Consider the following 25432-nt stretch of genomic DNA (forward strand, 5'->3'; position numbering starts at 1 on the left):
TCAGTTTTACTAGCAAACCAGAGGTTAAATTAACCCCTTTCCAGCCCCAGGAGGAGCGCAGGGAGTGTTCGTGCGACACACTAATGTGCCGTGACAGTTTGGAAAGCTCTGCTTTACATGTAGACATGATAGAATTGCCACATGCCACAACCAAGACACACCTGCAGGTTGTGATCTTTAACTCAGTAGTCCACCAGCCATGCTTTCATGGCATTTACAAGGGCCCTGTGGACACATTTGGAAATTATTGCCTTGTGGCAAGCATGGGTGATCTGTGGCCTTCCAAATGTTGTAGGACTCCCAAGTCCCAGTAAGCAAAATATACACCTCAACAAACAACGTGGAACAGACAGACACAAATGTCCAGTGTTTGGCTTTTATTGAGACACAATTTTCTTCCTTTCATATAACTTATCTAGTTAAAATATTCATCTCCATATAGTTACCACAAAAAAGTAAAATAGAAAACTGTTATTTACAGCTGTGGGAAACAAAAGACAAATGCAATTCAGCATTACCTTTTCCTTGTAGTATGCAAAAAAAAAGGAAGGAAGGAAGGGGAGGAAGGGCACTTTCATTCAATTCCTTTGCATGTAGAATAGCTCTGAAAATTGTACCCATTTTAAAATGTGTGGTAAGCCCAAAGAAGAATCAGAATTGGAGTCATTTTACTCTGCACAAGATTGTTTGTGTATCACCCAGGCACTGAAAAGCTTTTTTTAAAAAGCTTTTTAAGCCAACTGATCTAGCATCTGGCTGGAGAAAAAGCCCACCTGTGAAATAGAGGGGTATGACAATGTGCTAGTTCATTCTCCATTGGGTCCGCTTTTCCTATTTGAGAAAATTTGTTCCAGTATCACTGAGCTAGATGTCACAATATTTTGCACTGCAACTTTCATCGGACAATGCCACCTAACTAGTCCGTAATACTGATAAGACAGCTGAAGTCTCAGATTAGACACAAAGGGTGGAATATACTCGATGGTTCAGTTTCAGTGGTGGAATACACCCGATGGTATACTGATAGCAGCAGCAAGTATCATCCAGACACTCATCTCTACCAACAAGATGGCAATAGCAACGGTCAGAAATTGAGGGGCAAACCCTGATCTCAGAGAACTAGCTCATCCAACTGCCCATTTTTCAGTCAAGCAAGCCTGATATCACATCATTCTGGTCCAGTGGCTGCCACAGTACACTATGGAGCTTTCTCCTACACCAAGGCTGTTGCAGACTAATGATATCAACCACTGCAAGGTGGGAGGGGCTACAGCCAGCTGACCATTTCAAACACACAATTCCTCAGATGCTTCCTTGGCTAGGAAAAACAGGGAAACCACCCACATTTCCTTTACTCTTTGTGGCTAACAGAAGGGATTTTTTCCAGGGTCAAATGCTCTTTCCTCAGTGATTGATAATTCTTCAATTCCCCCCCCCCCATCCACACCACCGATCCCAATTATTACAAGGAGAAAATACATTAAGTACAACAGTTGGCAGAAGATTTATCTATATAATAAACTAAATTAATACAGCAAAATGAAGTACAGCAAAAAGCAAAAAGGAGCATGATTTTCTTTTCTTTTTTTCAACATCACAACACACCTTGAAATGCTACACGATGTCTTTAAAGCTTCTGGGGAACTTTAATCAGCTCCAAACAGAATGAGAGAGACCGAGAGTCCCGTTTTCGAACACCATCATCATTAAAATTTTCATGTGTGTGTGTATGTGTGCACGTGTATAAAATTGGAACTTTGAGGGACATTGGGGTGCTTTTTTCAGCTTGAGCAGAGAGAACATCAAGAGGGTTTTCAAACCCTGCATGGCACACACTTCATAGGTCCCATCTAGCCCCAAGCATTGAGGAATTAGCAGCAGGGTTTTTTAAAGGTAGCAGGGCTTCTTCAGCTGCTGCAATTCGGTTAACATCACCGAGTGTCAGTCAAACTGTGGAACATCCTTGCAAGGCCTGAAGAAAGAGATTCCCATCTCCCACTTTCACGTGATCAGAAAAGGGCTAGGCTCCTTCACAAACCCCCTAGCCGAACTTCATGCAGCCTTGGCAACAAGAAAAACACACCGTCAAGTCTCCCAAAACTGATTCAGACCTGCCCAACCAACAACCCCCATCTCCATCAGCATAAATAATAGTTAAAGCCTGTGCTCCCTCCAGCTGCTGAAAAAGCAGGCCCCCAAAAGTACAGCTGCCTCAAACTCCTCAGACAGACAAGAAAGGTGTAACTCCCAGTGGATTTTCTCCCTTCGCCTCTTGCATGGGGAAAATACAAGTCCAGATTCTACTCAGTTGCACAAGCTGCCGCTTCAAGGTAGACAAAACACCTGCATCTTTTGCCTGGAGCTCCTTCTAAGATTAGGTGCCATCCAAGATTCTTGGGCGAAAGAAGTTTCATCATCTTCCCATCTAGAAGCTCAATGTGAAAATGAAGACAGGCGGTAAAGCTACTCCATGCATCTCTCCCAAAGTTCCTTGCAGGGAACTGATTAAAGTGCCAGTTGTTGTCATCATTTTTTTAAAAAGTCAGAAAAACAGTCTGACCAAAAACTGGAAGTGGGTATTAGAATAACAACAACACCCCTAAACCCACCAAGAGAGGTGTTAGGAACAGGGACACAAAACTTTAAACATCACTATTCATTTTTAAAAATAAAATTGGCTTTCAAATCAGAGATCAGTCTCAAATTCAGCAGATTGCTTTAAATTTAGATTTCTGCAACCTGCCATTTTCTCTCCTCTCCTGAGGCTCCTCCTCTCAGATCCTGTGCTGTTTTTCCTATGAGTTTAAAAGGAAGAGGAAGAAGTGGAAGAGCTTTATCATGTGTTTTTTTTTGCCAAATGAAGAGAAGGGAGAAATGGCAGGGGGCAGGGACTGTTTTGTGTCCATATGTAGAAAGGCCTAATCAACACATATCTGGCATGAGAGTTTTAGGGATAAGAGGGAAAATGGGGGTTTAAGAATTGAGAGGATAAGAACGTGCTGCGCCAGGGCTGATTTGATAGAGGGCTGGCAAAACCATGGGGTGGATCTAGGGCTCTGGGGTTCCAAATGGGGTTTGAGAAACAGCAGCGGCTGCCACAGTCACAAGTAAAGGCCTTTGTTCGTAACAGTACCAGCAAAAAAGAACTCTCCAAACTGGATGCTAGGAGAGATCAAGATCCATACATATTGGGACTGAGAAAAGAACACTGTAGGTAGAGGAAGAAGGTATTCCTTTCCATTCTGGAGTTCAGAGAAAGAGACTGAAGGAAGAGCAACAGTTTGTGGACCTTCTTATCTCAGCAAGTGCCAAGACTTCACATTTTAAAAAACGCTGGGTGAACAGACCAGGTTGTGGGAGCAGAGGAAGGAACTGGAGGGCTGCTTTGAACAATACTGTGCTGTTGGTCTTAAAATTGGGCTTGGGGGGATTCTTAGCCACCCCAACCCCTCCCTGTTTTCCCATTAAGCACTGCTTCCATCAAAAGAGGAGGAGAATAATTTCCTTCTCGCTCAGGCATGGGTGTCTTTATCTCCGAGAAAATCGGTTTTTGAACTCTTTAATCGTCTTCGCCATCATAGGTGCAATCTCTGAAACAAAACAATAAAGACAGAGAGAAAAGGGAAGTTGAGACCATCTCGTGCAATTAGTGCCTGTGGAATACAGAGCCCCCAAATTGATGTGTAAAATAAGATTCTAGCCCTTTAAATCAAGATGCCCTATAGCTCCAGCATTGTTCCCGGGCTGTATTACAATGTATACGAAGAGCTACGAGTTCAAGCAGAGCATAACCCCTGGAGAAAGCTGCATTCCCACATTTGCCTTACTTACTCTTCACAGGAGGCTTCCTGGAGTCATAGCCAGCAGAGGAGGCACTGCCCAGGGACGGCCCTGAGTGGCCGCTGCTAGTGCTGGGTCCATCGTAGGACTGTTCCTCTTCTGTGTGAACGGTGCTGCTTTTAACAGGCGTGAAGTACACTGGTTTGATCCTAGACAGAGAGAAAAGACACAAGGGTTGGCTACAGATTGCTCTGTGTGCACCCAAGAAATCACACTGCTGCCGGAATAAGTGAGGCAATTTCAATCACTCTGAGTTGAAGCTGAGTTGAAGCTGGAAGAATGTAGAAGAGAGGGTGTCAGTTTAGAATCAGGGAGAGTGGAATCTCTCTCTTTCTCAGCCTAACATCCCTCACAGGGAGGTTGCAAGGATTTAAGAAAAAAAGCACATGAGACTAACAATGAATGGAAGAGAAGATATTTTAGTACCACTGCTAAATCTGAACTGTCTTAAGCAAACTTCTCCAACCTAGCACCCTCCAGATGTTTTGTAATACAACTCCAATCAGCCCCAACCATCATACTTGCTATGTGAAAGCAACTGCTAGACCAAAAAACAATCAAAACTGTACACTTCAGCCTCACGGACACTTGCTCCCTCTCCCTACAAATTGTCTCCTGTTAGTCTGGGTCCTGCCTAGGCTCAAGGAATCATCCGCTTCTGCAAACATCATAGCAGCCACGATGGGCCAAAATGGAGGACAGGAATGAGAAGTACACATCTTGTAAGCTGCTTGGAACTTTTCCTGAATCACAGTGACAATGGCACCTTAAGAACAAGGAAGAGCCCTCCCTGCTGGATCAGAGAATAGCAGTCATCTTGCCCAGCATCTTGTTTGCACAGTGGCCAACCCAAAGCCCTAAAACAGGACCTGAGGGCAACAGCAACACTTCCCACTTGTGAATATTTGGTGACCAGAACCCAAGACAGTTAAAAGACAATGCCATACCCAGTAAGATGCTAAGGAGAACTACAACGGAATCTCAGAGAATGTGGAATTGTAACTTTATTGGACTGTATGAGGAAAATGCTGGAATGTGTCAAAGTGAGCTGCCAGAAACCCGGAATTCCAGTTACACTTTCCCCTAGTTAGATTACAGACACCTCACATCCTATAGAAGTTCTCTTATGTAAGTAATAGACTGGATGTGAAAAAAATGGAAAATTCTGGTCCAGTTCTTGAGCAAGCTAGATGTGCAAAGATACTTTTCTCTCTCTTACCATTAGTCCTCCTTCACACACTCTTTCCTAGCTGAAAAAAAGATCCTAGCCTATGGCCCTGGCTGGGTGATTATGGACTTTGTTTCAAAATGCAAGGGAACTTACATGTTAGGACATATTCTGTGAATGACGCATTGTTTATCAATAAACCAACTGATTCGTTTCAGTTAAAGTCTTGAGTGTGTGGTCTTTATCAGTAGTTGAGCTTTACTCCCTGAACCACTGGTTGATAAAGTACAAATCGGGAATCAGATTATATCACCAAATTAACACCCCTAGGTCCTCTCCTCCTCAATATTACAAAAAAAGAGTGACTATGTGGTTTCAGGCTCACTTGATTTTCTCTGGGACCGCAGCTCCTCCAGTCCCAAATTTTGCTTGCCGTCTCAGCACATCCCGGGGCGGCTTGGCCACTGAATTGACGAAAGCCATCTTGGCTACTCTGCCTAAAATGGTGAGCAAATAGAGAAGGATCAGGTTAAACAAAAGGCGCTTTGCAAGGAAAACCCATATATCCACCCCCTCTCCCTGCTCATGGCCTCAAGTCGCTCATGGAGCAGGGGGAGGCTTTCTCCCAACATCAAGCACATGGCTTGCATCCTCTCTGATGAAAGCTTCCTCCTGCTGCACCTTTTCCTCCATGAAATTCCAGAATGATCCCAGTGATAGCATCTTCCCTCTGACAATATGCAATACACATACAGGCCATTTCACCGCTAACTGCCAAGAGCAACTCAAGCATGCATGATTAGACTCACAGTCTTTTAGGACAGGGGGCACTTGACATCTAGGACATGGCTACGGCCCCTTTAAAAGAACCAACTCTAGGTAATATTCAGCAGGCAAAGTTTCCTCCCCCCCCCAATCACTGCAACACTGGAGATGGGAAAAAGTTATTTCTTTGGAAATCTGCAGATTAAAGGAACAGGGGCCCCAATCCCAGATGGAGTGCAGCAACCCTACTCTGTAGAACAAGGTAGTGCTGCCAACATTTCTGCCGGTTATTGTAGTCGTTCCTTCAACAGCAGCTTGATTTGTGGATGTAGGCAAGCAATAACATTTCACTCCATGCCGTGAGAAGTTTCTTGTTTTAAAAAGATACAGGAGAGAGCCAGAGCACTTCACTGGTTAGTTAATAACCTTAGAGCAGGCATCCCCAAACTGTGGCCCTCCAGATGTTTTGGCCTACAACTCCCATGATCCCTAACTAACAGGACCAGTGGTCAGGGATGATGGGAATTGTAGTCCAAAACATCTGGAGGGCCGAAGTTTGGGGATGCCTGCCTTAGAGAGTCAGCTGTGAAAGGGCTACAGGACAGATTCTCATTTCCTAGAATGGAGCCAAACCCCTCAGACACCTCGTGTTATCAAGTACAGCCATGCCTCTGAAGGAGCTCTGACTGAAGACCCAAACATATCATATCTTGTTTGTCCTTGTTCTTCTGCCTTTAACAAACACCTGCCTGGCACAAGGAAGTTAAATAAGTGAAGATCCCATTAGGGCTGCCATATGCCTGGAATTTCCTTGTAAACAGCGCCTGGGCAGAAATTGCTTAAATGTCCTGGAAAATGCGGACATATGGCAACCCATGTCGGAAGTGTAGGTTTTGGCAAATTTCCTTAAAAATAGCTCAAAACTTTTTTATTTTTTTGAGATTTTGTAAAAAAAAAAAATGTGTCTGGATTTTCACTTTCTGAAATATAGCAACCCTACATTACACATCAGACCGGTGCTGACTCTCTTTTCAGCACCTACTCAATACTTTCCTTTTTAAACAAACCTTTTATGTAGAGATTTTTACTCCAGTGTGTACCTGTACTGGGTTCAAATTTGTGTTTATATATGAAATTGTTTAAATCATTTTTTTTAAATCTATGAAATGATTTTATAGAGGTTTTACTAGTTGATTTTTTAAAATTGCTAAAACATTTAAATATGTTTCACAGGAAACAATTCACAAATGAAAGTAAATAAACCAGATGTTTCCTTCTCATTGTTTCCAGGCTTGATGCTAAATTTCTGTCCACCTAAGCTACTGCTGAAGTCAGAAGAGCAGGACTATTTAAAAAAAAAGGTTGGCCGTTCTCATTTACACTTCCTTTCAGTTTCATAAGCAAATGGCTAGCATTTCCCCCTCAAATCCCAGGTCTTCACATTCTACCTTTGGGTTTATTGGCATGAGCCGACTGGATGTTTTTGGTCAACATCAGCAGCCGTTGCTCGCGGGCATCGTGCAGGCGCAAGTACATCTCCCGCCACGACTCGAACTCCTCTGGCTTCTCCTTCTTGAAGTCGCGAATGCAGTGATTGTGCCACAATTGATCTGTGTCTTCGATTAAAACCTGCAGGCCATGAGCAGAGAAAAGGCTTGAGCCCAGCAAATGGGAAAGACAGAAGGCAAAACATTGGACAAACACTGCAGGGGATTAAATTAATTCTCTACACATCCACTTGGAACTGCTTTTCTAAAGGCAGGCTTCTTAAAGGCAGAGCTCTCTGCAATGCTCTTGAGAGACCACTTGTACCACCTGCCTCCTGGTTGTCTGGGGAGGCAGCATTTCATTCCCCCTTGGAGCATAAATTAAAGGGCTCTTGAGTGTGTTTTTTCACTCTCCAAAAACATGTGACACCTCTCTCTTTTTTCACCTCTGTTTATACCCCCGAGGCTCATTTAGCGCAGCAACAGCTGCTGACCAACCTGCACTGCAATAACCAGGATCTAATTCCCTCTATTGAGCACAACTCAGAATGAAAAAAAGCAGCATCCACTCCATCGCAGTCTAGGGAACCCTAATCCAGCTGTACTCTAAGAGATTCTGCCTTGTAGGAAGGTAGCAAAATCCACATGTACTATGAAAGCAGCTCACCCCAAACTAATGCCTTCCTGATGCTTTGGGTTACAATTTCTACCAGCCACATCCAGCACTGCCAGCAGTCAGGGATGATGGTAGTGGCACTCCAAAACTTCTGGAGGGCACCAGATTGGGTAAATCTGTATTAAGGTTTCTCATCAAAACACAACTGGTATGACATTTAACAAAGTGCTTGCTGACTTAAGGAGGAAACACACACGCACCCTGAATAAATCTGTGCTGCCTTTTTTTAAAAAGCCATCAAAAAGAAAAAACCCCAAGAGGCTGATCAATTTTGTAATTCAAAATCTGAATTAGGAAGCCTAAACGGCTAGAACTTCAAGTTTCACATCAGAATTTGATCTCAGCGCCAGAAATGCTGGCCAGCATTCCCCAACCTTAAACTATGAGTTCCGAATTAAAATGTTACTATTCAGCAAAGATGTAGTTCAACTGCCCCTTTTCCTGAAAAGCAATCAGGCTCATTGTATTCAATATTGTACATAAACGTTAAGTAGTTAATGATTTACACCCTTAGTAAGGTTGGTAAAGCAAAGGAAGGTGTGTCTTTGGAGTAAGTCAGATAATTCTCATATGGGTGAAATCAGTTGCATCCTGTCCACCTAGGACACTTTGGCCAATGTTGAGCAAACACAACAACATAATGGTTAAGAGCAGCCTTCTGGCTCCAGCTGAGGACAGGAACGGCAGCTAGATTTATAGCTCAGTAGTTTTTTAAGCTTTTAAATTTAGTTTTAAACTTAGTTTTGCCTTTTTAAACCGTTTTAAACCAAACTATTTTTGCATGTTGGAAAAGCAGGAAACAGAAGACTGTGGCTAACTGCAATTAACAGAGTTTTTGTCTTGTCAGCTTTCCTGTGGGAGCTTCAGATGAGTAAGCATTTTATAGATAAGACACAACAGCTGCCCTATCAATCTTGACCATGGAGCACGGTGATACTGAAGGAGACCTGACTCCCTCTCCCCCTTACCCCATGGGAAAGTATTTGCTCTCCCTTCTCGACTCCAAGGCTGCCTTTCCTAAGAGAGTGGCTGGGAACCCATGCAAAGAACACTGTGAGCAGCCTTCTTCAACCTGGGACAACCAAAATGTTACCAGACTAAAACTCCAGAAATGCCTGACTGTGCTGTGCTGGCTGGAATTGATGGAGTTGGGAGTCCCAGTCTTCTGGAGGACAGCAGGTTGAGGAAGGCTGGGGTTTGAGTGTCAGAGTGGGACTGGGAAGACCTGGGTTCAAATCTCTCATGAGTCTAACCTACTTCACTGGGTTGTTGTGAGGTCAAATGGGAGGGGGGGAGAGAGAAGTGAGCCACTTACATTGGCCTGAGTTCATTGGAAGAAAGACCCAGATAAAGGAAAGAATTAATCATACCATATATACTAATATTGGTGGGGAGAGAAATGAGCATGCTCTGTAACATGGAATGCTGACCCTGCAAGTTTGGCTGAAGGAGAAAGGAATATCCTACAGATGGACATGACTTACTGGCTGGCACCTGAACAGGAACATTCTGTGCTGCAAAAATTCGTTGCAGATCTCAATAAACAGAACCCAGGGTGCAAAACTACACAGAGAGGAAGGAGCAGTCTTGTTTCCTAATGCATGGGATAACCAGGGGCAGGTTCAAATCACCCTTTTCTGCCCCCAATGTAAGTAAATGGGGCTACATTTGATTACTGCAGAAGGCAGTAAGTACTGGCAGCTGGGGGCATGGCTGCAATAAGGAAGTGGAAGCTAGTGCCCATTGGGACCAGTAGGGCAGAAGGCAGGGAGAACAACAGTAGGTGAAGCCAGAGCCACCGGCATACAGAGCCAAGTGATTCTTGTTTTGTCTCCATCTTCCTCTCTGCTGAGCTCTATAAGGGCAACACTGAGGCTTAGGAGAACTGGCAGCTAGTGCTACCCTAAATGGGTTGCAAGTGGGGGCTGTATGAAGGCAGGCAGAGGCTGATGAGGCAGCATGACACTTCCCCTAAGAGACCAGACTCCACTAACACACACTAATCACAGCCGGTAATGGAACAGCAGCAACAACAGATGCAAACACTTCTTGCCCCCGCCTCTCCCACACCATTTCATAACACTCACGTGATTGCAGTCCTCAATGCGGTACAGTTGCTCCGGGGTACATCTCTCCAAGACAGGCTCCAGCACAGAGAAAGGGACGCCGCCTACCTCATAGATTGCTGTAAGAGTGAAGGGGACCCATCAGGTCCATGAAAACACTGATTTGACTCGCTGTAGAGCACAGGCCACGGTAGCACCTTCTGAAACTCAGGGAGGTGTCAGAAGGCCACAGCTATTGTGCTGGCTGGGGCTGGTGGGAGCTGCATTTCAAAAACATCTGAAGGGCTGGCAAAGGCAGAAACAGATCATAACAAATGTTCCCCGCAGGACATTACCCAACTGGGGAGGGGGCAGTAAGCAGAAGCAAGACCTAGACTGCTTTGAACTTAACCAGTCACAGAGCCCATTGGTAGCAATGGACAGATATGTAGAAAGGGGTGCTTGAAACTGGCGTAGAGGAGCACACATATCAGGAGTGTTTGCCAGGAGAGTGGGGTGTGAATATTCTCCCAGTGGGGCTTTGAGAATATTTCTTTGTTAGCCGGAGGCTAACAAAGAAAGTGAACAAAAAAAAAGGTCATGGAGAGAAGCAGCAGCAAACGTCCTACTTCTATTTCAAACCACTATTTAGCACAGGGATGGGGAACCAAGAGGCCTCCAGGTGTTGTTATCGAGTCCAGTTCCCAACTAGCCTCAAGGGTGATGGGAGTTGTAGTCCATCAACATCTGAAGGACCACAAGTTCCCCATCGCTGAATGAGGAGGAGAATCTTGATATAGACGCAGGAAGGGGGGGGAGCTAGAGCAACAGACAGAGAGAACTTTCAATAAATAAAGTGAAAGTTGCTGTTGGTCATGACTCTATGGATACAAATAAGGACGTTCCTGTAGCCCTGCATGTCTCTGGTGAAAGCCACATAAGGCTGGCATTGGCAATTTAGAGTGGCAGCTACTGCAAGCCAATAGGAGCACAAGAAATTGCTTTAGATTGAGTCAGAACAGATCTGGGAGAGCAGGGTTCATATCCCCACTTGTCCATGCAGCTCACTGAGCTCCTTGGAGGAAAGATGGGATATATAAATGAAAAATATATGCTGTATAGACAGGGGTCTCCAGCATTTCAGCCAGGAAATAACCATGGTTGCATTGAGGTGGGGCAGAAGGAAGGCACGGGTAAGGAGCTGTGGAGGAGGTCTAAGCAGCCCTCCCCTCCCCCACTATAAATACTCAGCCAACATGGGGAGCCAGAAATGGCAGTTTTCCTCAGCCAGCCAGAGGCCCGAAGCTCCTCCCTGCAAAACCCACCCCTTCATGTTAAAGGAGCCCATCTGCCAAATACTCACAGTCAATATTATTGCTGAGTACCCTGATGCATTGCTCATACAGAGACATCATCTTTGGGAGGTAGGCAGTCTTTGAGCCTGAGTACACCTGCATCTTGGAATTCAGCCTGCGTCCTGTGAAGCCAGCCTCGTCTTCCTCTGTGGGTGAGGACAGTACTGAGGGACAGGAGGAAAGTGAGATAAAAGCAGAGAAACAAGTCACTGTCAGTTCTCAGGATCCAGTACAGAGTTTAGGTAAATATTACACAAAGCTCAGATGGCTTGCTGAGTCCTTCCCAAGAAGACCTGCTGTCTCATTGCAGCAGGTCAAAGATCTGCCTCGGATACCACTCCATCTCCAGCCCTGGTCCCAAAGCTGCCACTGGGAAGCTGACAGCTCTTGAATCAGGAACTCAGGTATGCTGATGAACCTGGGAGATTCCACATAGCGATCGCCATGATTTATTACAGGGATGGGAAACCAGTGGTGTTCTAGATGTCGGTAGACTGCATTTCCCATCAGCCTCTGCTGGCATGGTCAGCGGTCTGGAATTATGGGAGCTGCAGTACAGCAACATCTGGAGGGCCACTGGTTTTCTAGGAGTCGGCAAACCATCATCCATTAATTTGTCCAGTTCTTTTTTAATAGGCATGGCTCCCCTAACATGACAATGAACTGTTTTTATATTAATTCATTTTAAATTGATGGAACACATGCCATTCTGATCCCAAGAGGTGGTTTATAAGTTCTCTTAATTACTACTATATTACTACACAACTGTGAATTATTATTATCCTATGATTTCAGTGGGTTGGTGTGAAGAATATACAAAGCTGCCTCATACCTAGACAAACCAGTGGCCGATCTAGCTCAGTGCTAGATTGGCAGCGGCTCTCCAGCGTTTCAGACAACAGTCTTTTCCAAGCCCTACCTGAAGATGCCACAGATTGCATTGAGAACCTTCTGCATGCAAAACATATTCTCTACCACTGAGTTCCAGCCCTTCTTCCACTAATATCATAATGACTAAAATGACTGAGAAGCAAAGAGCTTTTGAATGATGGTTCTCTATACCAGGCATCCAAAAGCAACACAGAAAACAAGGAGCATGCTGCACAGCAAAATACTGACAGAAGTGGAAATAAGCCTCGCATGAACCAAATCACGGATCAATGAAGTGAAATCCATGCCTGCATTTCAAAGACAAACAGAGGTCAAGAATTGATCTCCAAGCATGTTGAGAGGGGCATACCTTTCCCACAAGATCCTGATTACTTAAATTTTGAGTCAATCTATTTCTCAATCCAGCAGGCATATCGGAGGACTAAGGTCCAAGGTACTTGAGTGCACCTTTCTCTAACATATCAAGGGTAGTGAACGTGTGGTGCTCCAGATGCTGTGTGACTTAAACTTCCATCAGCCCCAGCCAGCATGGCCAACGCTCAAGGTTTATGGGAGCTGGGAATCCAATATCTGGAGTGCCACACATTCTCCACCCCTACTGTACATTAAGATCTTCACATGACTCCATTCTCTACACCCTTTGAGAGTGACTCAGGGCAGTGCCTTTCCAGCAATGGCACCCAGGTGTGAAACATCCTTCCCCAGGAGGACTGCATGCTGAGCTCTTTAGAGGCCTTGAGGGAAGAGCTATGGGGAATTTCCATTCCAAGAGCCTTTGGAAGGTAAGATTCCTCCAATAATCTCTGTACAGTATTGAGCATTTTCAGCACCTGCTTTTCACATTCTAATAGGGGTTTCATTGTTGATGGTTTTAAAAGACTGGAGCTGTCCCACTAGTCTTAGAAAGGATTCTCCCAAGCAGATTCCATCCTGTTCTTAGCTCAGAAGTTACCTTTCCTTTTTGGCTGGAGAAGGGGCATCGATTCAATTGTAGGAAGAGGGCGGTAGTTGGCCTGGATTGGGGGCAAGGGGATGTCAGGAAGCGTTGGCACCACGTCAATGATCATCTGGAATAGAGGAGAAAATAAAGTGTTTAAGTTTAGGCAACTCTGCAAAATAAAGTTCATGAAAGTGTTGCTAATCCACAAGAATATTTACTAGCTTTTCTTCTCACACACAGTCATTTGTGGCCCATGGATGTCCTGAAGGAAGATGGCTGGTGGGCAGGAGTGGAGAGAGAGGAGATAAAAAGAGGCAGCAAATCTCTTTCAGTTTGCAAACACTTGTCTGCCTGGTTGTCTAAAGGCAGTTCTCTCTGCCCTCCAAATAGAAGCAACCATACTGAATCACACCACTGGTCCATTTAGCTCAGTATTGTCTACACTGACTGGCAGCAGCCTGTAAAGGGTGTGGCCTGGGGCCTGAGGGAAGGTTCCAAGGCCAAATAGAGAGCCCGGGAGGGCCACATTTGGCCCTGAGGCTCCCTACCCTTGGTCTATACCAGGCACCCCCAAACTGCGGCCCTCCAGATGTTTTGGCCTACAACTCCCATGATCCCTAGCTAACAGGATCAATGGTCAGGGATGATGGGAGTTGTAGTCCAAAACATCTGGAGGGCCGAAGTTTGGGGATGCCTGGTCTATACTAACTTATCAGCAGCTCTTCAGAGTTTCAGACACAAGGGTTATTTTTCTTTACATCACCTACTACTCAATCCATTTAACTGGAGATGGCAGGAACTGAACCAGGGATTCTCAGCATGCAAAGCACATTAACTACCAGTGACCTACGATCCCTCCCTTCCGCCGCTATAAATGAGAGCAAATACAATCACATACACTTAGTCTTCTTTTCAGTTCAAGTTGAGGCCAAATGAAGTTGTTTATTTATTTCCAATATTTATATACCAGCTATTGACTGAGTGGTTTACAAGTAAAAATCATAAACATAAAATACAGTATGAAAAGAAAATCTAACACAGAATAAAACCAGCAACAGAGATTGACATCAGTGCAACACGTATTTTAAAGTAAAAGTGCAGTACAGTGGTGCCTCGCTTAACGAATGCCCTGCTTAACGAAATTTCCGCTTAACGAAAGGATTTTTTGAGCGGAGGTTGCCTCGCTACACAAATTCGTTTTATGAAAAATTTGTCTAGCGAATCGCGGTTTCCCATAGGAATGCATTGAAATTCAATTAATGCGTTCCTATGGGCAAATAATAATAAAAAAAATTCAATGCATTCCTATGGGATTTGCTAGACGAATTTTTCGTTATAAGAAAAGACCCGTGGAATGAATTAAATTCTTCTAGCGAGGCACCACTGTAAAATGTTTTGTTGGAAATTTTATTCAAAGGAAAGATACAGCAAGTCCTACCCAGACATGTATTTCACTGCCAGTGCTGCCACTCAAGGGGATCTCACGGGAGGCATTTTTATTCCGCAGTGCTCTGCCCAGCCCCCAGGACCTCATGCCATGCCAGTTCATGCACTCCAAACACCTGAAGCTGTCACTGTTAAGCAGTGTCAATTTTAGTTCATTGCCCAACAGGTTGGCTTGCTCTGGTCTCTGTGGATTAGTGCCTGGAGAATATAGTGGCCCCAAGAATACAGAAGTTAAGCAAGCTTTACACAATGTTGATGAGCCATTTTCAGGGTGAGGGAGGTGGCACTGTGCAGGCAGGGCTGGGGAATCTGTAGCCTTCCAGATGTTGTTGGACCACAACTCTCATCATCCTTGCCATTGGCCATATTTGCTGGGGCTGCTGGGAATTGTAGTTCAGCAACGTCTGGAGGGCCAAAGGTTCCCCACACATGCAATTATCCACTAACCATGGATCATCATTACATGTGATTAAGTCCGGGATGAAGACAAGGCAGATCCCATTTCCATGGATATTCTTCCTTATTCTCATAGCACTGTTCCCTGAAGAAGTTCTATCCTCCTTCTGATTTACCAAAGCTAGCTTGCCCCTAAGTGTGCTGAAGTTAGATCAGGCACCAAACTGCATTCCCTAAGCAGAGAGCAGTTCTTTCTCATTAATTCAGAATTTGGGGAGTTCAGAATTCACAGGAGCAGAGGTGTCACAAGCCCTGCACCACTTGCAATTATGCTGCAAAGGAGAAATCAAATCTCCAACAGTTGCGTTTTAGTAAGTTTATCAGAGGCTAGAGTCACCTTTTAAAAAAAGACATAGGGAACTTAGGGAGCTGCCTTATACTGAGTCAGACCAATGACCATGGGCCTATCTAGCTTGGCATTGTCTACACTGACTGGCAGCAACTATCCAGGGTCCCAGGCAAGAGTTCTTCTCTGCATTACTTAGAGGTGCTGAGGATTGAACCCGGGACCTTCTGGGTTCAAGGCAGAAGCTCTGCCACTGAGCTGAGGCCGCTCCTACAGCTAAATAGAAATAAAAAGAGGCAAGCTACACCTTTTAATAAAACATCAAGAATAAAGTAAAATACAGCCTCTGATAAGTGTGCAAATGTTCAAGATGTAATTACACAGCACTGCTTCCTACCACATTATTTTTGCTGCATTTGCAGCACCAGTGACTTCTCTAGGGTGCAAGCCTGGGCAGTATGTATGGAGGTCCTGGGCTGCCCGGAAGGTACTAGACCACAAAGATAAGAGAGACCATATTTCACAAACAGATGGAGCACACACAGAACCACCCCAAGATAAATGGTCTCCCCTCTTCTCCTCATTAATAAGGTGAGGGTGTATGTAATCCCTTGGGAGACTGTCTCTGGACAAGTCTCGTTGAAATGAACAGCAGCACCCTAGAATGCTACTCCAGTTCCCTTCACCCCGCCTTGCACCCTGGAGAACTTCCTCCAGAGCTGCCATGCCATGAGGCAGGTCCACCTCTTTGCTGCCTTTGTGGATGCTCTCTACCTGCCATCTCCCCTTTCCTTATTGGAAAAGGCACTTATGAGCAAGGGGAGAAGGTGCAATGGACCCCCAAAACATTGGGCTCACCTTTTTTGCTTTGGAAGCCCCCGACTGCTTCTTCTCGCTGGCCTGCTTGTGTGTCTTCCTGCTCGCGTCAGAGCTCTTGGTGCTGGACTTGGAACCATTCTGCTTGCCGTGCCCTTTGTCTTTGTCCGGGACGGGAGCTGTGGGCTTCACCACGTTCTTCTTCTTCTTCTTCTGCGGCTGGTCATAACTCAGGTAGGACTCGAAGGACATCTTCGGCTTCTCATACTCATCCTCTGCGTCTCCCTCCCCATCGTTTGGAGGAGAGAAGTTGGCTGGTCTCTTGTTTGACTCGGAGGCCCTGGCTTTGCCCTCCAAGTTTTTGGAGCTGCCCGAAGCCTTCTTCTCCTTGCTCTTGTTGGAGGAATCGCCCTCTGGCTTGCGCTTCTCCCGATCTCCAGGCAAGGCCTCCAGGCTGCTCAGCTTCACCTTCTCTGGCTTGACTCTCTCAGAGTCCTGGTGCTTTTGCTTCCTCAAGTGGTTGTCCAGCGTTTCCTCCAAGTCCACGTGTGGCTTCTCCTTCTTGCTACTGCTGCCGCCTTCTCTCTTCTTCTCTCGCTTGGTGCTGTCCAAGGCCTTCAGCCTCTCCTTGCTCCCCCCCAACATAGAAGAGTCTCGCAGGGGCTCTTTGGAGGAAGCCTTTAGCAGCCTCTCTGGGCTAAAAGCAGGCCCTTTCTCCTCCCCCTTGGCATCCAGCCGCAGCTTCTCCTTGTGAGAAGACTTGTGCTCTTTGCTCCGACTCAAGCTGGCTTTCTCCTGGGAGTCACTGAAGCTCCTACTCTGGCTTCCCTCTTGCCTGTCCTGAAAGCCATGGCCCTTATTGGACTTCCGATTAAGGGACTTCTGCTCCCTTTCCTGGTCCTCAGCTCTACAGAGGTCCATGTACAGGTCCTGAGGGCTATCACTAGGCTCGGGCGAGGCCGCGTGTCCATAGTCAGAGCATTCCTGGTCGGAGGAGAGAGCCGGGGACTCTCTGCCCCACGTCCTGTCCTCTGGAACACCATAGCTCAACGTCTCATGGGCTTTTTCGGGCTCATAATATCTCTTGGGCTTTTTCGCTCCATTGTCTGGCTCGTACGACTGGCTGCAGGAAGGCTGGTACGCCTCTGTGTAGTCCTGGTCGGCCTCTTCATCCTCTTTGGGGGAAGGTTCCCGTTGCCGTTTCCTAGAGATGCTTCGGTCATAGCTGCGCTCTACAGGTTCGAGGTTAGGCCTTGGCAAAATAGAAAAGGAAAGTAGTAGTAGATCAGAAAAACCTGACATAGAAGCATTAAGTTACTTCTGAGGTTGGCCTCCCTTCCTTTACTGAGGTAGAAAAAGAATCCAGCCAAGACTGTTGACTTCAGTGCCTCTGCAACAAAGGTGGGGAACCTCCAGCCCTCCAAGCACTGCTAGAGTATGACTCCCATCAGCCCCAGCCAACATAGCCAAGGGTGATGGGAGTCCAACAGCATTGGGATTTTTTGAGGCCAAGTTTCTAGTCCTTATAGCAATAAATGGAGCTTGCACATTTCCACGTGTGTCTATGAAATATCCCTGCACTCAAGAAGCACAACATATCTTTTCCTTTACCTTGACAGTTCCTTATTTACTTTCTCATATGCCAACAGTCCAAGTACAGAATATGTCATTTGAAATAATGCTGAAGAAGACAAAATGCAAGTGAACATGTTTGCTTAAACTGGTGTTCTACAGTCATCATTCAAAAGAGCCCAAAAAATTGGCACCCAGGTTCCATGATCACATACAACGCAAGGGAAAAGGCAGCACAGATGGTGCAACTCTCTGGGGTTTGAGTTACAGTTACAGTCTCACTCTCACACATTTAATCACTGCCCTCCTTGAGCATAAGGGAGGGAAGGTCAGCCAACTTTGCCTTTGTTTCCAGCAGTTCTCAGTGCCTGTTCTTTGTTCAGCAGCAGCAGCAGCAGCAGCAGCAGCTAGGCCAGTAATTCTTACTGCTAGGAGAAAGCAGTCAATGAGCCACGATAAAAATAAATAAAATAATTAAAGACTCCAAGGAGCCCAAAGGAGCCACCACATGGAAGAAGTCTCCTGCTGCTATCTCTACATGAAAATGCCCATGCCAGCTCTCAGCCACTCTCTCCTGGAGGTGGGCTATTCCTGCAGTGACCCAATTCTGGACTGGGAACAACAGATTATTTGATTGCACACAATGCAGATTCAACAGATTACATGGCCTCTGAGGAAGATACCTACTATCCCTCTGGGTAAGTCTCACTTCCTGCTATGCAGCATCACTTAGAGGTGGACAATTCTGCTGCCTGCCTCTGGAATGGGTACAATCAGACCATTCAAGCATTCCTGGTGGGGAGATACAACCCACTGTGTCCTTCCAATCAGGAGACACGCCCAGATCACCAATTCCTGCAGAAATACAGTGGTGCCTCACTTAACGAATGCCCTGCTTAACGAAATTTCTGCTTAACGAAAGGATTTTTCAAGCGGAGGTTGCCTCGCTAGATGAATTCGTTTTATGAAAAATTCGTCTAGCAAATCACGGTTTCCCATAGGAATGCATTGAAATTCAATTAATGCGTTCCTATGGGCAAAAAAAAAATTCAAAGAAAATTCAATGCATTCCTATAGGATTCGCTAGACGAATTTTTCGTTATAAGAAAAGACCCGTGGAACGAATTAAATTCGTCTAGCGAGGCACCACTGTACTAGTAATGGGAGGGTTGCTATTCTGAGGGAAGATATCCATTATATATATATATATATATATATATATATATATATATATATATAGCCTGCCTTCCAACTAAAAGCATATTTGCACTGAAGTTCTCTAAAACAAACCAAAGCTTTCCTGTAAAAGTGGCATGTATGTTTAATTACAATGCCGGCAAAGGAATTAGATGAACGATCAAAAGGGAGAGAAACACCAGAATGGACAAACTTTTCATGGTGTGGGGGAAATGGACAGAGAGACATTCCTCTCTCCCAGTCTCCCAGTTCTAGAACCCAGGGCCATGCAAAGGAGCCAAATGATGGAAGAGTCAGGACAGGGAAAAAGAAGTCCTTCTTCACACAGCACAAAGTTAAAAGCACGGAATTCATGACTACAAGATGTAGTGAGGGCCAACTTGAATGGTTTTAAAAAGCATTCAGACAAATTCATTGAAGATAAAGCTGTCAGTGGCTATGCACAACCTTCCAGTATTGAAGGCAGTATGCTTCTGACATTGCTGGAAAGTTCAAGGGTGAAATGCATTGCTGCACTCAGGTTCTTCTTGCATCTGATTGGCCACCTCAAAAACAGGATGCTGTGCTAGAGTGGCCTAATCTAACAGGCCCCTTCTAACCTTCCTAATGCTTACAGAGAAGGACAAGGCAGATCAGAGATGAACCAGAATCCCCTGTGCTATGGAACAAAGGAAGCTGCCTTGTACCAAGTTCATATTGTCTCTACACAGAATGGGTGATATTCAAGCAGTAGACCCATGGAAATGAATAAACCTAAGTTAGTCATGCCTATTAATTTCTATGAGTCTACTTTGAGTAGGACTAACATTGGCTATAACCCAAAGTTAGCACCTCTCCAGGGTTTCCAATAAAGAAGGTCCTTTCCCAGGGCTACCTGGAGATGCCAGAGATTGAGCCAAGAAACTCTACACCCTAAGAATGTGCTGTACCACCAAGTACCCCAAAACAGCAGGGATTCCTGGACTCTATCCCACATTGCTTTGGGCTTACTTGCTTGGTCCCTACCTAGTCAGCCACAACCAACGCAAGAAACCTGGGAATCCTTCAAATTATTCTGAGGCATAAAATGACTTCAGCTGATGAATTACAAGTCCCCAGGTGTCATCTGGTATAAAAGGTCATCAAATAACAGAATTAGGGGATAAGTCTGGCTTACCGTTCCACTTCCTGTGGGACTGGCACTAGCTTTTTCCACCTTGCCACCAAATTCTTGGCAAAATCTCCAACCTGTTCGTGTTTCCGTAAACCGTTCACAGTTTTCCCCACTCCAGTCTCCTGCAGAAGGGATACAGAAAACCTCAAGTTTTGACCATCATTGATTGCCAATGTGTATTTCTTTTAGGTTTGTATATATCCAGTCTCACCCTGGAGGATAACATGACGAATCCCCCCCAAGTACAATAAAATAAAGCTCGTTTATTTTTACCCCACCTTTCACTCTCAAAAGGGAGCCCAAAACAGTTAACGCAACCAACTAAAAAACCCACTAAAAATAAAATATGAAAGAGTCCTTTGCTTGGTTCTCAATTTGGGAGAAATTACTGAGATATTGTGAGAATCCTTGAGATTAAGAATGATGCGAAGGGTCAGACAAAAAGCCACCGGAGCTCATTTTGGCTTCCATCTCTTTAATCCTAAAGGTGGTGCATACCCTCAAGTGATGCACTGCATATCTGGGAATAAGAAGTGCTGTTATGAAAAGAGGTCTTACCAGAAGGATATCAACCGTAATAGGCAACTCTGAAAGCCGCTTCAAACTCTTCATCAGCTGCAGAAACAAAAACGAAAAGGGAGTGAGGCGTCCACCAATCAAAGGGAGTTCTGTTTTGCAGCAGCAAAGCAGGAAGGGCACAAGAAAACAAATCCATCCAGCTTTTATGATGGCAGCCACGCAGAGCAAGATTAAGTCCTGCTGAACAAGAATACTCACACCTTTTGTGGACAAATGATGCAGAACAAGGAATCCTGAAGATGCAGCAAAAGGCAGCCCCATTGCAGCTCTCCTCCTCTCATTTGAATTACTGGCGCACAAGAAGCTTCCTAGAATCTCATAAGGCAGGTGGCACTCTGACTCTAACCCTCCACTGCTGTGGCTTGTCTGCAAAGGCAGCATGGCCAGGACCAGAAGCTGGCAGAGTCAAGGAGTTGCCAACCCCAGACCTGTTTAGGTGGTCCGGCTGCTACAGCTAGTGCAAAATACAGTTGCTCAGCTGGTGGGAAGGACCATGTGTCACTCATCCCAAATGCGCTGCACGGCTGCCCAGGAGCTACCTGGCCCAATTCAAGATGTCTGTGCTAGCATAAAAAGCCCTAACTGGCTGAGGACCCAGGAATCTAAAAGAGCACCTTTCCACAATATCAACCATTTCGGAGCCTATGATTGGCAGTTGTGACCTTGGTGGTAGTATCACCATTAGATGCTGCCCGGTTGCCACTGACTCATGGCAGGGCCTTTTTGGTGGTGGTTCTCCAATTTGTGGAATGTCCCACCTGGTGAGGCATGCCCATCTCCCCGCATTATTAAGTTTCAGGAAAAGTTTTAGCACATTCCTGTTCAAGCAGGCATCTGGTGGCTGAAAGATACTGTTCTTGGCAACCTTGAAATTGTTAGCCATAAGGACATGCAACTTTTTTTAAAAAAGTTTATCTATGCTCTTATTTTTTTATTTAATCCACCTTCTACCACAAGGTCCCAGGAAAGGTAGCAACAATAAATTAATACAATTAAAAGTCAAATAAAAGTTACAGCTATAAAACAAGAAAGGGGGGGGGGCGACCAGTTTCTTATGTACAGAACTTTTTTTTAAAAATCCACATAAAAAACAGTTCCAATATGGTCACAGGTTGGGATAAAGATCTAAACTTAAAAGAGTTGCTGAAAGAAGAATGTCTTCAGTAGGCGCCAAAAAGTCAACATAGTCGGTGCCTGTGTTAGTATGTACTGGAAGGAATTCTATCATGCTCAATAGACCTCCTAATAAGACAGTATCCACAGGTGGCCCTCTCCTGCAGAACCCAGTGATTGGTTGGGTATAGAAGGGGCGAGACTATCTTTTAAGTACCCTGGTCCCAAGCTGTATAGGGCTTTGCAGTTAAGCTTGCTGGCAAATTGGCAACCAGAGCAATTCTTTCAGCAGCAGCGAAACATGGTGGTGAGAGCTTGCCCCAAATAGTCAACTTGCCAATTTCTGTACCAGCTGCAGCTTCTGGGCCAACCTCAAGGACAGTATCCATTGCTGGTGGAGTCTCTTATGGGTTGTTTCTTTTTTTACTTATCTTTAAGTGTGTTGTTTTGCTGCTTGGTTGTTTGCCACCATGGCTCCTTTCGGAGTAAGGGTGAGATGGAAATTAAATAAATAAATCAGAGGCCTACTGAGGGCTGCACCATCTCGAATCAAGCACTATCTATCATGGATGCTCTCTTGCATTGCAGCGGGTTAGGCTAGATGACCCTTGGTACACATGCTGCCATATGGCACAACTAGTTGCCTGTATGACGAGACCTTGGCCAAACATCTGCACCCATTCAGAAAGTCAACAAAACAGGGAAAAGGCCACACACTCCTTAGCATTTGCCTGGATATTACGGACCACCCTGATGTCTCACATGGTAACAGGTACACTATGCCAAGTTGCCATTTTGGGCAATCAGTACTGTCAGGGGGACTCCCTACAGGGAGCCTTCCCCCATCATCCTGACCAGCACTTCGTCCAGTGCTAGCAGCAGGTCAGGGGGAAGCAGAATGGAGGAGGGAAGGCTCAGCGAGGCATCAGAGCCCCTGCACCACTCTGACCAACAAGTGCAGGAGGGACGGCTCAGGGAAGCGTCGGAGCCCAGGCACTGCCCCAGCCGGCCAGGGGAAGAAGGGGCACTGCTCCTTCCAGCACCCGAATTGAGGCACGCGCCCAAACACAGGGCTACGGGGCGGCGTTTCGGGGTGCCCAGGTTAGTATGTTGGCCCCGAAGCCGGCGGACACCATTGCCGGGTTCTGAGAGTGACTAGGAGGTCATGTTTTCTGCTATCTCTGCACTGTAAATAGTATGCACAATAAAACCTTTAAAGACACAATGGACTGGAGCGTCTTTACTCGGGAGTAGCCACAACAACTCCCTGACAAGTACCCACCCCCTAATGAGTAGGTCTCTAGGACCTTCAAATTTTTATTAAAGCAGGAGCCAATATTTTATAGGGCAGACACCAGATTCTACCTATGCATTCCATTTCCAACCCCCCCTCACAAATACACACAGCAGATGACACAAAAAGCATACTTATGGACATGCAGATTAATAAGAATTAAGCTTGGGGGGGCGTTGGAACTCTCCTTTTCACAGCTATGAATTTCTTTTTTATAAATGGTTGCAAGAACAAGGCACTTTTTAAAAAATAACATTTTACATATAAATCAAAAAGCATTTCTGACCTGGTCTGAAACCCCAAGCCTGTAGTACTGTAGTTCCCAGAATTCCAAAGGAGCGGGCCCATCTGATTTTAAGGGATTTCTAGGTAAAAATGCAACTCACATTGCTCCACAGCTGAGCAAACCTAAAACCCGTAAAATACAGGAAGCACTTCTAGATACAAAGTTGATTTCACTTCGTTGTTTGATGCTGTGCACCAGAGATATGGTGCTTTCCCTCTAGCACTTAATGTGCTCCAGTACATGGAGTGCAATGCATCTTATCTCTCCCGTAACCTTATTTTAAATCAGTTCAATGCAAAGACATGATGAGGTATTCAGCAGACACCAAAGTTATATTGATTTGCCAGAATAACCCTCTTTTATGAGCCCAGGAAAAAGAAATACAGCCCTTTCCTCTAAATTATTCACAGAGCCACTCACCATATCCCATGCCTGCCCCCCACGCGCTTTACATCCCCCCTCAGCACATACCGGTAATGAAAATCACTTAGCTTGGCCTAGTTGCCTCTTTGCACACTTTAACCGTTTTGGGGATGCGTGTAAACATGATGGTTTTTTTCTTTAAAAAATGTTTAGGAGTACTCTCATTTTCCTACTCATATTGAAATACTGCCCCTCAATGAAGCCAAACTTAGATTCACAAAATGTTTAGGGATATGCGTACCCCTGCGTACACCCCTCCCCAAAAGAAAAAAAGCACTGGTTAAAATTAATAAGGATATAGAGTAGTCTACTTTTTGGTCAGCACATCTAAAGTAGTTGCTGGGTGGTTTTGATTCCACATTTGTGCAAAGGGATTTATAAAATCTTGAAGACTGCCTTGCTTCAGATATCTCCAATATCCCCCTGGATGTGGGAGTAAACCCAACAACCTCCCCGCTTTCTTCTTTACACTGCACATATGATGATTTTATTTGACAGATCAACCCTTACGTAGGTCCACAGCGACAACCCCCACCACCACCACCATTCATCAGCATACACTGAAAAGGGGGTTCAAGGAACACACTAGAAACGGGGCTTGAGATCGGAGCCCTCATTGCAACCACCCCGGTTCAGAGTTCAACCGGGTGTCGTGGGGCGGCGCGGGGAGGGGGGAGGCATAGAATAACTTAAGACACGTTAAGGTACATGCCCTTGGAAACGGAGCTCTGCTGACTGCCACCCCACTTCGGAAAAAGAGACTTTGGATCTCCTGGTCTTTCCATCTTCCCGGTGTGAAAAAGTCAAAGCCTGCCCCAAATTCATAATTTTAGTAGGGGGTGGGATCCCTTGCTCCAGATCACCTGGATCCATACTAGGGAGCCACCCCGCCACATCCCACCGACCTCCTCCGAGTCGCCCCCCCACCTCCTTCTCAAAGACCCCTCCCCAGTTCTCGTCTCCTTTACTGTGTGGCCCTTACAAGCGGGCCCCCCTCTTTGTCCACCCAGTTAGCCAGAGTTCCCCAAAGCACTTGGCTACCAGAGGACCCACCCCCCCACCTTTGCTTCGCCCTTCCCTTCAGGGGGTCCTTTACCTTCTTGGGCTCCGAACTGCCCGTGAGCCGCGACTGCAGCTTCCCTACAACTTCTAGCACCGACTCCGCCATTTTTACTGCTGGCGAGGCCTCTCCTCGGCGGAAGTGGCTGCTGCTTCACTGTCTACCCAGGAGGACTCGGGGCTTCCCTCCTTCCGAACCTTTACTCCCTCGCTTCCTTTTTTCCCGCGCCGCCATGTTTGCTCCGGGCAAAAAAGAAGACTGGTCAAAAGAAGGGGCAGTAAGCCGTTCTCTTCCATAGGTCGGCTCCGCCATCTTAGAGACTGGCAAATTGCTTCGCAACCGAGAAAGGTAGAGAGGGACAAAAATCGCCATCTCGGATCAGGGCGAAGCTCGAAAAACAGCTGAAGGGATAACTGGTTGGAACCCTCTCATCTTGGAGAAGGGCAAGAAGTTTCCTTGCTGAGGTGCAGCCGCCATCTTGCGTGCTGGCAATAACCTACTCTCCTCATATGTTCGAATCGGTTACTGAGGTGTTTGTGTTTTTTCACATGTAGTATGATTAGAATACGCCAGGATTCTCAGCT

General features: G+C 45.7%; 1 protein-coding gene across 1 annotated transcript; it reads right to left on the reverse strand.

The window, feature by feature from the left end:
- Positions 1-362: 362 nt before the first annotated feature.
- Positions 363-25027, reverse strand: ELOA (elongin A). The gene is made up of 11 exons (XM_035118136.2): positions 24885-25027; positions 20652-20708; positions 20097-20215; positions 16214-17423; positions 13180-13294; positions 11345-11500; positions 10024-10121; positions 7222-7402; positions 5394-5505; positions 3832-3989; positions 363-3590 (listed from the first exon to the last, which is right to left on the reverse strand). Exons 1-11 carry the CDS (start codon positions 24954-24956, stop codon positions 3529-3531), a joined length of 2340 nt encoding a protein of 779 aa, XP_034974027.2. The 5' UTR covers positions 24957-25027; the 3' UTR covers positions 363-3528.
- Positions 25028-25432: the final 405 nt, after the last annotated feature.

Source organism: Zootoca vivipara, chromosome 6 (assembly GCF_963506605.1).
Source record: "Zootoca vivipara chromosome 6, rZooViv1.1, whole genome shotgun sequence".
Classification (NCBI taxonomy): domain Eukaryota; kingdom Metazoa; phylum Chordata; class Lepidosauria; order Squamata; family Lacertidae; genus Zootoca; species Zootoca vivipara.